We start from the raw sequence: 13,329 nt of genomic DNA on the forward strand, positions 1-13,329 counted from the left end.
AAAGAATTTCCCTGTCCAGGTCATGTTCAAAAGCTAGAGATTATGGAGGTGGAGACTCAGATAAAGCATGCAGAGAGGGTTGCCCCTCCCCCAAGCCCTCATGTGCATTTGGATAGAGCGTGGTTGGAGTTCCTTTGCCTCACCCCTTCCTCTCACCAACAGGGAAGAGGGGGTGATGCTGTGAACTCCGGCCTGAGATACATGGCAGTGCCAGCTACCCCCTACCCACCCTGTTCCCCACTTTCTCCACTCTGCCGATTGATGCCTGCTCCTCAAAACTTCCTGATCGCAAAAAGGATAGCCCCCAACCACTGTGCTCAATTCTGGGCCTCTGGGAGCAGGGCAGGGCTATGGACCTCCTCTTCTTCCTCCCGATAGTAGCCTGGTTTTCCCTGTGAGCTGGGGGCTTGCTGGGCCTTCAGTGGACACGAGGCCACCATATGGCTGATGCTCTGGCAGAAGTGGCACTTCTTAGGCTGGGGTGGCAGCTTGCATTCCTTGGCATGATGGTCTAAACCTCCACAGTTGTAGCACCTAGGTCAAAGCAAGATGGTCAAGATGAGAGAAAGTGAGAAGAGATCAGAAGCCTTCCTGAGTGAGGACACCTGGGGCTCTGGTCCAGGTTCTTACTAAACTCACTACCCTTCCCGAAAACCAATTTCCCCACTTAAAAAAGGAGGAATATGACTAGGTATCTTCAAGTCCTTTACAAGTCTGTAATTGTCTAGATGATATCTTCAGATTCATGTCAACTTGGAAATACCGAGATATCAAGAATAGAAATCACAGACCTCAACTGGCAACTGCAATTTGGGGGACAGGTTAAGACTTGACAATACCCTTAAAAAATGGTACCTGTCATTCATTAAAAATATAGAAGAAATTGAAGGAGTCAGACTATATGATCTGTTAGAGCACAGAGCTAAGATGAAAGAAACCAGCCATTTGGAGACCTGAAGAAGCAACAGATACAGATACACCATCTTGTCCCGGCCGCTTATACTTTCACATCTGTGGTCTCCTTTAGTTCTAAAATAATCAAGAGAGGTTTGTATCACGGACTCTACTTAATCGAGGCTAGAGCTCACAGAGCAAAATTACTTGTCTTAAATAGAAGGCTAGGTCATCTCAAGTGCCCTCCTCACATACTGCCCTCTCCTTGTCTCCCACATCCACAGCAGGTACCCCACCACCAGAAGTTGCCAGGGACCACAGGCTTCGTTTTATGTTTGGCAACCTGATCCTAGAAAGGGGCAAGATTAGGAGAGTTATCCTCATCCCCAGCATGTCCCTATCAACCTCCATAAGCTGCCTCTCAATCCATACCTGTCTCCCTTTGATCTGCGCTTCTGCAGGTTCTTCCCTTTTGGCCGCCTCTCACTCCCAATACAGAACACCCCACCAGGGCCAGTGACTCGAATAGATTCCAGGCCCTTAGCAGACTTCTTAAAGGTGAACTCCACTGCCTCACCCTCCTTCAAGCTCCGGAAGCCCTCCATGTGCAGCTTACTCTGGGGAAGGGAAACATGGTAGATTTTAACGTTATCATCACAACAAAAACAAATAGAAAACTGCATACACCTATTCCTGTCAAGTAGGAAGAACAAGTGTGATAACACTTTCATTTTTTTTTTTTAAAGATTTTATTTTTTCCTTTTTCTCCCCAAAGCCCCCCGGTACATAGTTGTATATTCTTCGTTGTGGGTCCTTCTAGTTGTGGCATGTGGGATGCTGCCTCAGTGTGGTTTGATGAGCAGTGCCATGTCCGCGCCCAGGATTCGAACCAATGAAACACTGGGCCGCCTGCAGCGGAGCGTGCGAGCTTAACCGCTCGGCCCCAGGGCCAGCCCCTAACACTTTCATTTTATCAGTAAATAAACTGTGACTCAAGAGACAATTAAGAACAAGAAATCTAGGGGCCACCCCATGGCTGAGTGGTTGGGTTTACACACTCTGCCTGGGAAGCTTGGGGTTTGCTGGTTTGGATCCTGGGCGCAGACCTAGGCACCACACATCAAGCCATGCTGTGGAGGCATCTGACATAGAAGAATTAGAATGATCTACAACTAGGATATACAACTATGTACTGGGGCTTTGAGGTGGGGGAAAAAAAGAGGAAGATTGGCAACAGAAGTTAGCTCAGGGCCAATCTTCTTCGACAAAAAAGCACACTTAAAAAAAAAAAAGAATAAGAAATCTACATGACATTAACAAAGAACAATCATTATGTTAACAGATGCCATAGCATTTTTTGCAGCTATTCTCATTTAAAGTTCTAAGTAAAATAGAACAGAAGGAAAATTTTCTTTTATGTTTTTTGGGCGAGGAAGATTGGCCTTGAGCTAACATCTGTTGCCAATCTTCCTTTTTTTTCTTTTGAAAGCCCCAGTACATAGTTGTATATCCTAGTTGTAAAGTTCTAGTTCTTCTACGTGGGACACCGCCACAGCGTGGCTTCATGAGCTGTGTGTAGTTCTGCACCCAGGCTCCGAACCAGCAAACCCTGGTCTGCCCAAGCAGAATGTGTGAATTTAACCACTACGCCACCAGGCTGGCCTTGGAAAATTCTTAAACACAGCATTTATTAAGAATCAACAAATTTAAAATTGTAAAATATAAAATGTCAAGGTCGTGAACGACAAAGCCTGAAGAAGTAAAGAAACTGAACAATTAAATGCAACGCATGATCCTGGATTGGATCTTGGAACAGGAAAAAATAGGACAATTGACAAAAGTTGCATATGGAATGTAGACAAATGTATCAATGTCAAATTCCCTGATTTTAATCATTATACTGAGATTATGTAAGAGGATGACCCTATTTTAGAAAATACACACTGAAATACTTAGAGATAAAGGTGCTTCATGTCTGCAACTTTTGGTTAAGAAGAAAAAAAGAATGTTATCAGCACAAAGAAAAAGAATGATAAAGAAAATGGGACAAAATGTTAAGAATTGATGAATCTGGGTAAAGGTTATATGGGAGTTTTTAGTACTATCCTTGCAACCTTTTTCCAAGTTTGAAATGATATCAAAATAATGTTGCTGAAAGCTGACGGAAAGAGTATGACTCAAGCAGATGGATCAGTAGATTATAAGGGGAAGTCCACTAGGAGATCCAAGTATACGTGGAGAAATCAGAAGGTGAGGAAAACAATTCAATAAATTCAGTTGAGAAAATTAGCTATCCGTTTGGAAATGAAACCAGAATTCTATACTTTATGTCATATGTATGCAAAATACATTCTGGCAGAATTAAACATCTAAATGTTAAACAAAACCCCAAAAACTTAAAAGTCAAGACAGATAATTAGACTGATAAAACTACAAAAAGCTACTATAGGGGCCGACCCCATAGCCGAGTGGTTAAGTTGGCACACTCTGCTTCAGCAGCCCAGGGTTCGCGGGTTAGGATCCCGGGCACCAGACATGGCACCACTTGGCAAGCCATGCTGTGGTAGGTGTCCCACATATAAAGTAGAGGAAGATGGGCATGGATGTGAGCTCAGGGCTAGTCTTCCTCAAATAAATAAATAAATAAATAAAATAAAATATACAGCTATGTACTGGGGGGATTTGGGGAGAAAAAGCAGAAAAAAAAAGATTGGAAACAGTTGTTAGCTCAGGTGCCAATCTTAAAAAAAAAAGCTCCTATAAATTAGTAAGAAAAAAGTTACTGAACAGAATATAAGTAGGTAATTTGCAGGAGGACTTAGCATGACACCTATGTTCAATATCACATTGGTTAAAAAAATATACCATGCAGCCATTATGTTCGCTTCTGCATTTTGAAACCTAAATAGTGCCGAGCACATTTTTGGATAAATTAATGAACAAGGAGGTAGATTTTAATTATGTGACTTAAAAAGATAACCAGACAGTATTGTTAAAAGGAAAAAGATTTAGAATAATATGTGGAACAATCCCATTAAAACACTGGATGTTCATACCAAAGTTTAAAAATATTGACACTTGCAAAGAGCCTGGCAGCCTTCAAAAAAAGAAAAAAGAAGAGTTATTCACACAGCTAGTTGAATGGTAAAACCAGGGTCAGAAGAACCCAGGGTTCCTGATCTAAAGCTCACAGCCCATTCCACCTTACCACTTACTGCATCAACGGCAACACATTAGTGGAGGTGAAAGCTTCTCCCAGAGCCTACCCTGAATAGACTTCACCACGACTTCCTCCATTATAGTGAAACATCCAAAGAACGTGTCAAATTTCAACAAGGTGCAGTCATCATAGAAAATGGGGTTCAGAGAAGCAAAAGAGATCGCTTTGCACCTAGTCCTAGCTTGAGAGAACATGAATAAGCGGCATCAGTATTTTATGCTGGTGGCTGTGGGGGGAGGGGGGATATATTTCAAACTGGGACTTAGGTAAAACATGCTCTTTAGCCAGATGGGATCCCCAGTTCCTCATTTACATTCTAATTTGGATGGTACCACTTAAGACAAAACTTCCATTGAGGTAATTGGTTAAGAGCACAGGCTTGGGTTCATGAACTGCTGGTTCTTCAATTTGTGGCTGCGTGACCTTGGTCAGTCATTCACCTCTGGGCCTCAGATCCTTCAGAGAGAATGGGCTAATAGTAAACTATGTACCGAAGGCTCTAATGAAGATTATGCAGGCATGGAAACATCAAGAATGTGCTCAACAAATACGCCATGTATCCTTATCTGCAGCTTTCGTCCACCAGTCCCATCACAGAAACATTCCAAAGGTTGGAGATCCTTTCACTTTTTATTCCCACAGGAACAGCCAGGGACATGCTGACTCCCCTCCCCCACTCTAATGTTGAGGTGAGGGAGGGGGTAGAACCTTAGAGCAGGAAATAAAAACACTGCAGAAAAAGGTGAAAGGCCCTTTCCCCTCCCCTGTTGCTCAGTAAATACCCTGAATTTGAAGATCTGACTTGTGTCTTCCTGAGCGGGGACAAGCCAGTGGGTCAGGAGGGGCTGGAGGAGCCAGACCAAGAGCATTCTTGACCCAAGTAATCCCAGCTTCTCCCATTTGCCTAGTTGGCTCTGAGGCTCAGACGCTCCCAGTTCTACCTGTGATCCAGCAGATAAGTGATTAAGAACAAAGGTTTGGAGTCTGAGGGCCTGTTCCCTCCTTTCTGTGCTAACCTGAAAAATGGAGTAAATACTAATTTTATGGTGGTGCTTGAGATTTCACGCATGAGAAGTAGTTAAAACATAGCCTGCCACACGTAAATCTTCAGTGAGGGGCAATTATCAACCTCTTCGAACTGGATCAGGGCAGGGTAACAGTGAGGACCAAGTGTCAAGAGACTTGAAATCTTGACTCTGGTTTTTATTACCATCTGTGGAAACAGAAAAAATCCCCTCTGCACTCCAGTTTACTGAAGGTAGCACTCTCCTCCAGCTACACCTCACAGGCTTAGTGTGAGGAGGACGGGGCGGCGGGGGGATATAAATGGGGACAATATGAAATTGACCAGTCCTCTCAGGTCACCCACTCCATCATTGGAGGATTTGAGGTCTGTTTAAGACTTTTGAAGAGGTAAAAACAAACCAAAAACCTTGCAGGCCCCTCACCAGAACCAGTTGAGATTTCGACTGGTGGTCTCCAGGGGTGGCTCCTGGATCCGCCCCCCTCCCGCCCCTTTCTACAACACATAGTTTGAATTCTTCTCTTATCAGATAGGTAATCACTGTGCAACCCCACTGAGCTGGCCTCACAGGGCCTGCATCAGAAAGGAGCCTGAAATTCTTGCTCCCACCCCCACCCCACCCCCAACCACACACAAAGCAGGGCCCTGCTGCTCTCCCCATCCCCTCCAAAAAAGAAAAGGCCTTAGGGGGAGGGGCAAGGCTTGAGCTCCCCCAATAGAGCCCAGCCCGAGGAAACAAAGAGTTGACACTGGTTGGTTCTGGTGGGCAGATTCCTGGAGTTCCAGAGGCTGCAGATTCCACCGACACTTCCCCCCCCCCCCCCCCCCCCCCCCCCCCCGCCCCGCTCATTCACCACACTCATCCAGTTCCTTCCTTCCTCTCCACGTTGGGGTTATGGTCACCGTGAGAGAAATGGATACAGAGACACCTTTCCTCCCCACTCAAGCTTGCTGGGTCTGCCAAAGTCACTACCAGCAGCCATCTTTCCTTCTCTTTGACCTGCCATCTCACCCTTCCAGGGATCGAACTACACAGGACCCCATCCCCTCAGCTGCCTTCAGTCAAATCCTTTACACAGGAACCTGAATTAGGGTTATTTACCCAGATAAATTATTTTAAAGATGAGTCGGGGAGGCAGGCCTCCCATCTTCCTTTCCTAACTTGTTATAGGTAGGAGGGTGGTAGCCAACTGCATGGGGAAGATGGCATTTAATCAGGCAGAAAAGTTGCAAGAGGTACTTTTTTTTGGATGGTCCTGAAGGACTTAGGCCTTCTGCTCCCTAAATACCTCACCACTACCTACTCTAACCTTCCCTCAGCATCAACTTATGCTTTTCTAAGTTTAGAGATAGATGAGACCTTAGGGTCACACAGGCAATGTGGAAGAGTAAAAAAAGTACACTGCAACTTGAGTTTCCCTCAACTTGCTCTATGAAACCTGGACGAGCTCTGGCTCTTAACTATTTGTAAAAGCGGGGGATCAGACTTAATGATAACCAGGTCCCATCCAGCTCCAACATTGCCCATTTTAGTCACGTCACTCCTTTCTACAGAAGTGGCCCAGAGTCAAAATTTCAGGATACTTGTTTTGGTCGCAGGGATCGAAATTGGGGTTCCTGGCTTTTCTGCAACACCCAGCGCCATTCTAGCTCAAGACAATAAAGTGCATGGCTATACCCTCAGTTCTAGGTGCCTAGCTGTGCACAAACATTTTTGGATTAAACTAAGTTCTCTGCTATCCAAAATTACTAATATTTATTATGCTTACTACAGGCTAAGCAATGTTCTAAGCACTTTACATGTTGTAATGCATTTAAGCCTCACGCCAAACCTGTGGGGTAGGCCTTCTTATAACCCCATGTTAAAGCTGAGGTCCTGGAGACAGAGGGGTTAAGCACTTTGCCCAAATTCACAGTGAGAGGCAGAGGGGCCGATTGCAACCAGCCTTACCCTATAGCTAGGGTTATGCAATAATACAATTTGCATATATATATATTTTTTTAAATTTCCTGGTAGCTATATTTAAAAAATGAAAGGCAGATGAAAGTAATTTTAATGACTCAGTCCTGAGGTATCCTCACAGTCCAGCCTGGGCTTCATTCCTGAAGGTAGGGTTTGGTAGGGCTAGGAAACCAACCAGTTCTCCCAGAAGCCATTTATTTGATGGTGTGTGTCAGGGAGGGTGGGGGAAAGAGATGTGTCCAGAATCAAAGTCTGCAGGCAGACAACCCCCCACATCACCTCTGCTCAAACACGGCCGGGACCACCAGCTCCTGCCTGGAGTTCTCCACCAGATGGTGCTGCTCATCAGCCTAGTCTCTACAAAGGCAGCCAGAAGGAGCAAGGAGCAGGAAGAACGGAAGGAGCTGCTTGGTTCCGAACTGCAAACAAGACTTCAGCTAAATTTATCTCCCAGCTCCTTAGGGCAGTTCCCCTCTGTACTTAGGAAGGAGTTTCAAAGGGACTGAACTCTAATGAGGACGCAGCCCAGGGTGGGTCCCTATAAAGATGGAGGGCTTACTTCTCACCCAGCCCTCACCCATTCAAGGGGTGCCGAAGAAAGGATCCTGGAGTTTTAAGCCAGAAACCCAGTTGTGCTCTACTGTTGACAAAAGCCATTCATTCTCCTTGGACTTTGGTTTCCTCTTTGAATTAAGTAACTCCAAACTGAGATAATTTAAAATTAGTCTGTGCTAATTGCAGACTATTCCTGAAAGTTTTCTCCTTCTCCTCCTCCACCTCCTCTGCCCTCCCAGGCGGACTTAACATAGAATGTAATTGTTATTCCTGCCTGCAGGAAGAAGGAGTGGAGGTTTTGCCTTGGGCAGTTTTCCCCCAAAACAGGGAATTCCAGTAGAGTAGGGAGTGTGACAGTGGAATTAGGAATGTTGAGATGTGACTTAGCCCTGGGTCAAGTCTCTGAAAACCATTTACAGGGCAAGCAGTAGTGCCACCAACTACAAGGTACAAGTTTCTCATCTTGGAAGCTTCGCTTAGGATGGTGGCACAACCTTTTCTTGGGACATTGTGTAGAAAGCATGTTTTCTCAGAAAGAGGACCCAAGAAGATCTCAAATTGCTTAAACTAACCCATGTAGTCTCTACCAACTTTCCAAAAATCAAAGTGATTCACTTAAAAAAAAATCAGATTTTTCCTGTTAAGATGGAAATGAAATGACTAATGAATGACCACCAAACCCATAGTTTCCAGTCCATGAACAAAAACAAGAGGATCCTCTCTAGGGTTCAACCACAACCATTCTAGATACTAGTCTAGAAAGAGCAGCTATCAGTTAACATTCCTTCCCTATCTCCTGTCTGTTTCTCTGAAGGAAGACCTCTGTTGACAAAGACCCCAAACCGTTAGTGTACTCCTGATTCTTCAGGAGCCCTTTACTCCTTCCTGTTCATTTCTTCAGCCCTCCATGTGTGTACTAGAAAACTAAGACAGCTAGTCCCTCTTTTCAAAGAGCTTACAGGTTAGTTAGGGGAGAGAATAAACAAGTGTATCACTAACTAGACATGAAGTGAGTAATCAGAGGCACCAGTAAGGTTATAAACCAGGTGAGAAAGATCCCTTTACATTCTCCCCTCCCCCCAAACCCTAGAGTCCTAATCTGGACATTGCCTGGAGTTGCTCTCACCTCCCACAATCATCCATTCAGAAAAAGGAAGCCTCATGGCTTCAGCAGTTTCAACAGTTAGTACTGAAAACTTATTCGCCTAACCCAAACTCAGTCCCTGGGTCAAATTTGGGCTCTTCTTTTGCCTCCAAGCCTTCTAACACAGCATTTTAGCCAGAAAGCCATTTTAAACATATTTGAGTTCTGAGGAGCTGCAGGAGAAAGCAGGGAGACTTTTTCTCATTTTCAAATTTCTACAAATCTTGGGAGTTTGGAAGTTGAGCCCCAGGAAGCATGAGTTAAGCCCAAACTCTTAAAATGGCCACAGAGTGCTCAGAATTCTTGGTCAATCTCAGGAAAACAGGAGATGGTTTAGCTCTCTCTTGATCCAGCTTCCCCTGTATAATTGTGTTTCATTTGGCAATGTCTAGAGACATTTCTGGTTGTCACAACTGAGGGATGCCCAGAACGAGGACTTATTCTGCTCAAAATATGTCAGTAGTGCTGAGGTTGATAAACCTTGATTTAAGGGCTGGCTGTCTGCCTTTATTATCATTCTTAAATTCGCCTGCACCCCAGGGACAGGCAGCGAGTTCTAGATCCGAAGACTTGTGGCTGCATAAAAGGCTTTGAGAAATCTCCTTGCTTTCTGGTTTGTTTGGTTTCTTTAAAGGCTAAGGGTGGGTTTTCTTTCCCACTCCTGGGGGGGCGTAAATTGTTTGAGGGAGCAGTGAACAGTGTGTTGGGAACCAAAAGACCCAATCTTGCAGGGAAAAGGAAATGTTAAACTGCTTTCCTCCTTCCTCTCTCCTTAGAAAGACTCCCTTGATCCTCTCCCTTGGCAGATGTTTTCTTAGGACAATTATCCTTCTCACCACGGACACCCCAACTCCGGAGTGCTCACCACCAGCAGCAAAAGAAGGGGAGGTTTTCTTATTAAAGAGAAATGTCTTACCCTCCCTCCACTTTGGGAACACTTTCTTCCCCAGAACAATTTTTAGGGATCATCCTGCATCTACATTAGATTTCCAGAGTTATTTCAGATTTCTCAAGTGCAGGGACTGGAATCACTAGTCTAACTTACTGCTACAGTCGGGTTTGAGGATCAACTTAAGCTCCAGCCATGTGCTCTCATAAAGACAGAGCTACCGGGTAAGGCTCAGGGAATTTCCATCAGTATCCTGTGACTGTTTGAGGCGGGAAGTAGTGGTGGTGGTGGTAGTGAGGTTACAAATTCTTGACTCCTGTCCCAGTTCAACTCCCTCCTGATAACTTATTCAACTGTGGACTGCCCCCAGACATTCAAAAACCCCAAAGTCCAGATCATCTCCCAGCTAACCCATCTGAAAAGGCTTGTTGTGGGCTCTACTCCCCAAGCCGGAAGTTCCCTGCTTTCCTCTGTGCCATGCAAGACTTTCAGTTGCTTTCGATCCTGTTTAAGTGGGCTGAGGCATGGGTCCATTTGCTCAGGAAAACCTTCCTCGGGATTTGGATATCACTAAGGAATCCTAGATGACGAGGGGCTACATTCCCTTCAGCCCCTCCCTAATTTAGCAGCCTTTAGAAGGAAGGCAAGAAAATGTTGGGTCTGACTCTTATTCCAAGCCTCCCAAAATTGGGGAAGCTGTCCAGTCTATCTCCAGACCAGGAGAGATTTTAATCTCTTTGTGATCAGATAAATGGGAGAGTAGGGGAGCTGGCCACCCCGCTGTGGAGGGCCATTCAAAGGTGGTTCCTGTAATAAAGTGATTTAATAGATCTAAAGAGGCCAATTCCCTTCTTTCTCCCACAATTACTTCCTGTGGGTTATCATTCACATATGTAAATGAGACAGGAAGGGGGCAAAGCTACCAGCCAGAACTAGATGTCTGATGGGGTAAGGGGGGTAGAACAGGGTGCAGCAAGAGGGTAGGTAAGCATTCTTCGCAGGCCCTCCTGGCAGATGTTTGAGTATCCCAGTGACCCCAAGTTGCCAACATTAACTGGCGGGTCCCCATCTCCCTGCATCCTCTATCCCCCAACTCTACGTCCTCACTGAGAGCTGTGTTCCGAGACTTCCCTGCTGCTTCCAACCAGTCCACCCACCATCTCCCTTCTCCACCCCTCCCCCTCCAGAATACCATCCCTCAGGCTCCAACCCTTAATCCCCACATCCTCCTTTCCCCTCCCCCACACCTCCTAAAGCCAACCTCCCCGAAGTAACCCCTCCCTGCCCGGCCTGGGTGTCAACCTCCTGGACCTGGGATTAGCAATTTCTTCTTCCCAGGTCCAGCCCTAAACTCCAAAGGGGGAGGGACACAGGCAGCAACTTCCTTTACACGGTTGTTAGGGGTGGCTGGTGTCCCAGGACCACCGGAATGCTTCTAAGATATTCAGGATGGGGTGAGAGGAAGGGGAGGCCAGGGAGGAGGGAAATGTGAAGTCTCTGACTCCTTGTTTGAGGCTAAGAATGTTAGGCTAGCAATCAATGGCTGTCTAGGGCCATAAATGCCAAACTGAGGAGAATAGGTCCAGAGGCTAGCCTCCCTCCACCCCCTGCCCTGCGACACTGAATTTCACCCCTACTGTGTTGCCTTGCTTTAACTGAGAACTTGGGGTTGCGACCTAACTCCCTCCCAGCCTGGCCCAGGGATCTAGGGCCTGGGCTCCTTAGATTTTCCTTCCTAGTAGGAACTGGACAGCAAAAGCCACCAAATTGGACAGTCAGAGAAGTGTGTTGTGTGCCTGAGACAGGTCCTCTGGAGGAGTTTTCAAGTCCCCAAAGAGATCCTTCAAGGATCTGCCAAACCCACCAGACCCCAGGGCTTGAGTTTTGGGTGACCACCTGGGTGAGGAGACCCAGCTGACTTCTCAGCTTTACTACCATTGGGTCCTGGAGTAGGCTTTCCTTCCTCTCTCTCTCCTGGGGAGCTCCATTCACACGTTAGTGAAAGGCGCTGGGCGCTCAGGGCCCTGATCTGGCCAGGCATGTGCTTCCCTGACCGGCCTGCTCGCCCTCCCCCCACCGGCAAGCACAATACAACCTTAGTTTCTGCCACATGGGGTCACCTCCCTGCCCCCTGCCCCCTTCCCAGGGGAAAGAGGTAACAGACACGTGGTAAACCAGAGGGGTTCCTGGAAGGGGTGGGGGGGTGCCTATAATCGGCTCTGGCCTGCATTCTTGTCCCATTGGAATTAACGGGGACTCAGAACTGGGGTGCCATGGCAAAGATGGGAACGCACAATGAGGGCTCTTATCTCCCTCAATCCAATACCAAGTCCCTCCACCTACCCTAGGATATACGCGCCAACATCCCCTTCCCCCGGCAAAGTTACGAGAATCGGTCTCACCTGGTGCACAAAGACATCCACTGGGGGGTCGAGCGCGACCCCGGCGCGGGCGGTCATGGACAGGAAGCCGAACCCCATGCGCACGTTGAACCACTTACAGATGCCGGCACCGTGCAGCAGCTGGGGCTCCTCTGCGGGCCCGGCCGCGTCCTCCTGCGACTCCTCTGGCGCCTTGGCGCAGCCACCTGGAGATTGGGAGGGCGCTCAGATGGGGGACCACGGAATTGGAGGGCCCTCTCGGAGACCCAGGATGGAGACCCCAATGTCCAGCCCTCGTGGGTGGACATCCAGGCTGCAGCTACCAAGCAGCCAGTGAAAAAAGAGCTGTCCTGGCAGCCTCCCGCGCTCCCCAGGCTTACACTGAGGCCAGTGGTGCCCCGAAAGTTTTGCTCTTCTTCTCACAACATGCTGCCCGGGGACAGACGGCCAGACAGGTCCCTCCTCTTCTCTTTGCCCCCCTGCCCTTGTAGCCTTGCCTGCACGCCGCTGGGACACCAGGGTTCCTTACCCCAGAGGTGGCCCCCTGAAGCAAGAGGCCACCCGGACTTGGGGTCCTTCAGCCAGCCTGGGGACACTTCCCCACCTCCCTTTTATGTGGCTCCTGGGCGCCCCTTCAGCCTAAGGTGTCCCCACCACGTCCCCAGCTCGAACCTGCAAACTGCTGGTTTGACACAGAGCCCATGGTAGTCGGCTGAGCCCGCGGCCCCGGGCCCCTGGTCCGGCCGCTGCTGGCCCCAGAGAAGTCCGGAGGCAAAGGGGTGGCTCGGAGAAGAGGCTGCTACATCTTCCCCAGCACAATAGCGGTGGGAGGGCCCACGGCTTTTCAAAGGCTCCCAAATTCTAAAAGACAATGACCCAACCCCCCGCGGGTAGCCCCCTCCCCTCCCCTCCCTCTCCTTTCCCCTCCCTTTCCCTCGGCTCCAGCTCCGGCCCTCCCCCACCCCTGCGGTCTCTGACACCTCTGGGGTGTCCCTTCTCAGAACCTTGAGGTTTGACACCCCCTCCCCACACACACATCTGGAGATGGGGGCCATCAGCCCTAGAAGTATTGACTACCCCGGAATTTGGGATCCTGCACTTTAAGGACTCGGTAGGGGTCCCCAAAGCAGCATACAGGTGGGGGGCCTGTGTGGGGGGGTAGTTTTAAAACCATGTGACTGCTCCCACACACAATCACACACCACCCCCACCCCCCGCGCAGATAATTATACATTCCAGAGAGTTGGGGGAGGGAGGTG

General features: G+C 47.8%; 1 protein-coding gene across 1 annotated transcript; it reads right to left on the reverse strand.

Annotated features, from left to right (window-relative positions):
• Positions 1–317: 317 nt before the first annotated feature.
• Positions 318–12,773, reverse strand: LIN28A (lin-28 homolog A). The gene is made up of 4 exons (XM_014855188.3): positions 12,743–12,773; positions 12,092–12,276; positions 1,327–1,511; positions 318–534 (listed from the first exon to the last, which is right to left on the reverse strand). The coding sequence occupies exons 1-4, from the start codon at positions 12,771–12,773 to the stop codon at positions 318–320; spliced, it is 618 nt and encodes a 205-aa protein (XP_014710674.1).
• Positions 12,774–13,329: the final 556 nt, after the last annotated feature.

Source organism: Equus asinus, chromosome 5 (genome assembly GCF_041296235.1).
Source record: "Equus asinus isolate D_3611 breed Donkey chromosome 5, EquAss-T2T_v2, whole genome shotgun sequence".
NCBI lineage: Eukaryota > Metazoa > Chordata > Mammalia > Perissodactyla > Equidae > Equus > Equus asinus.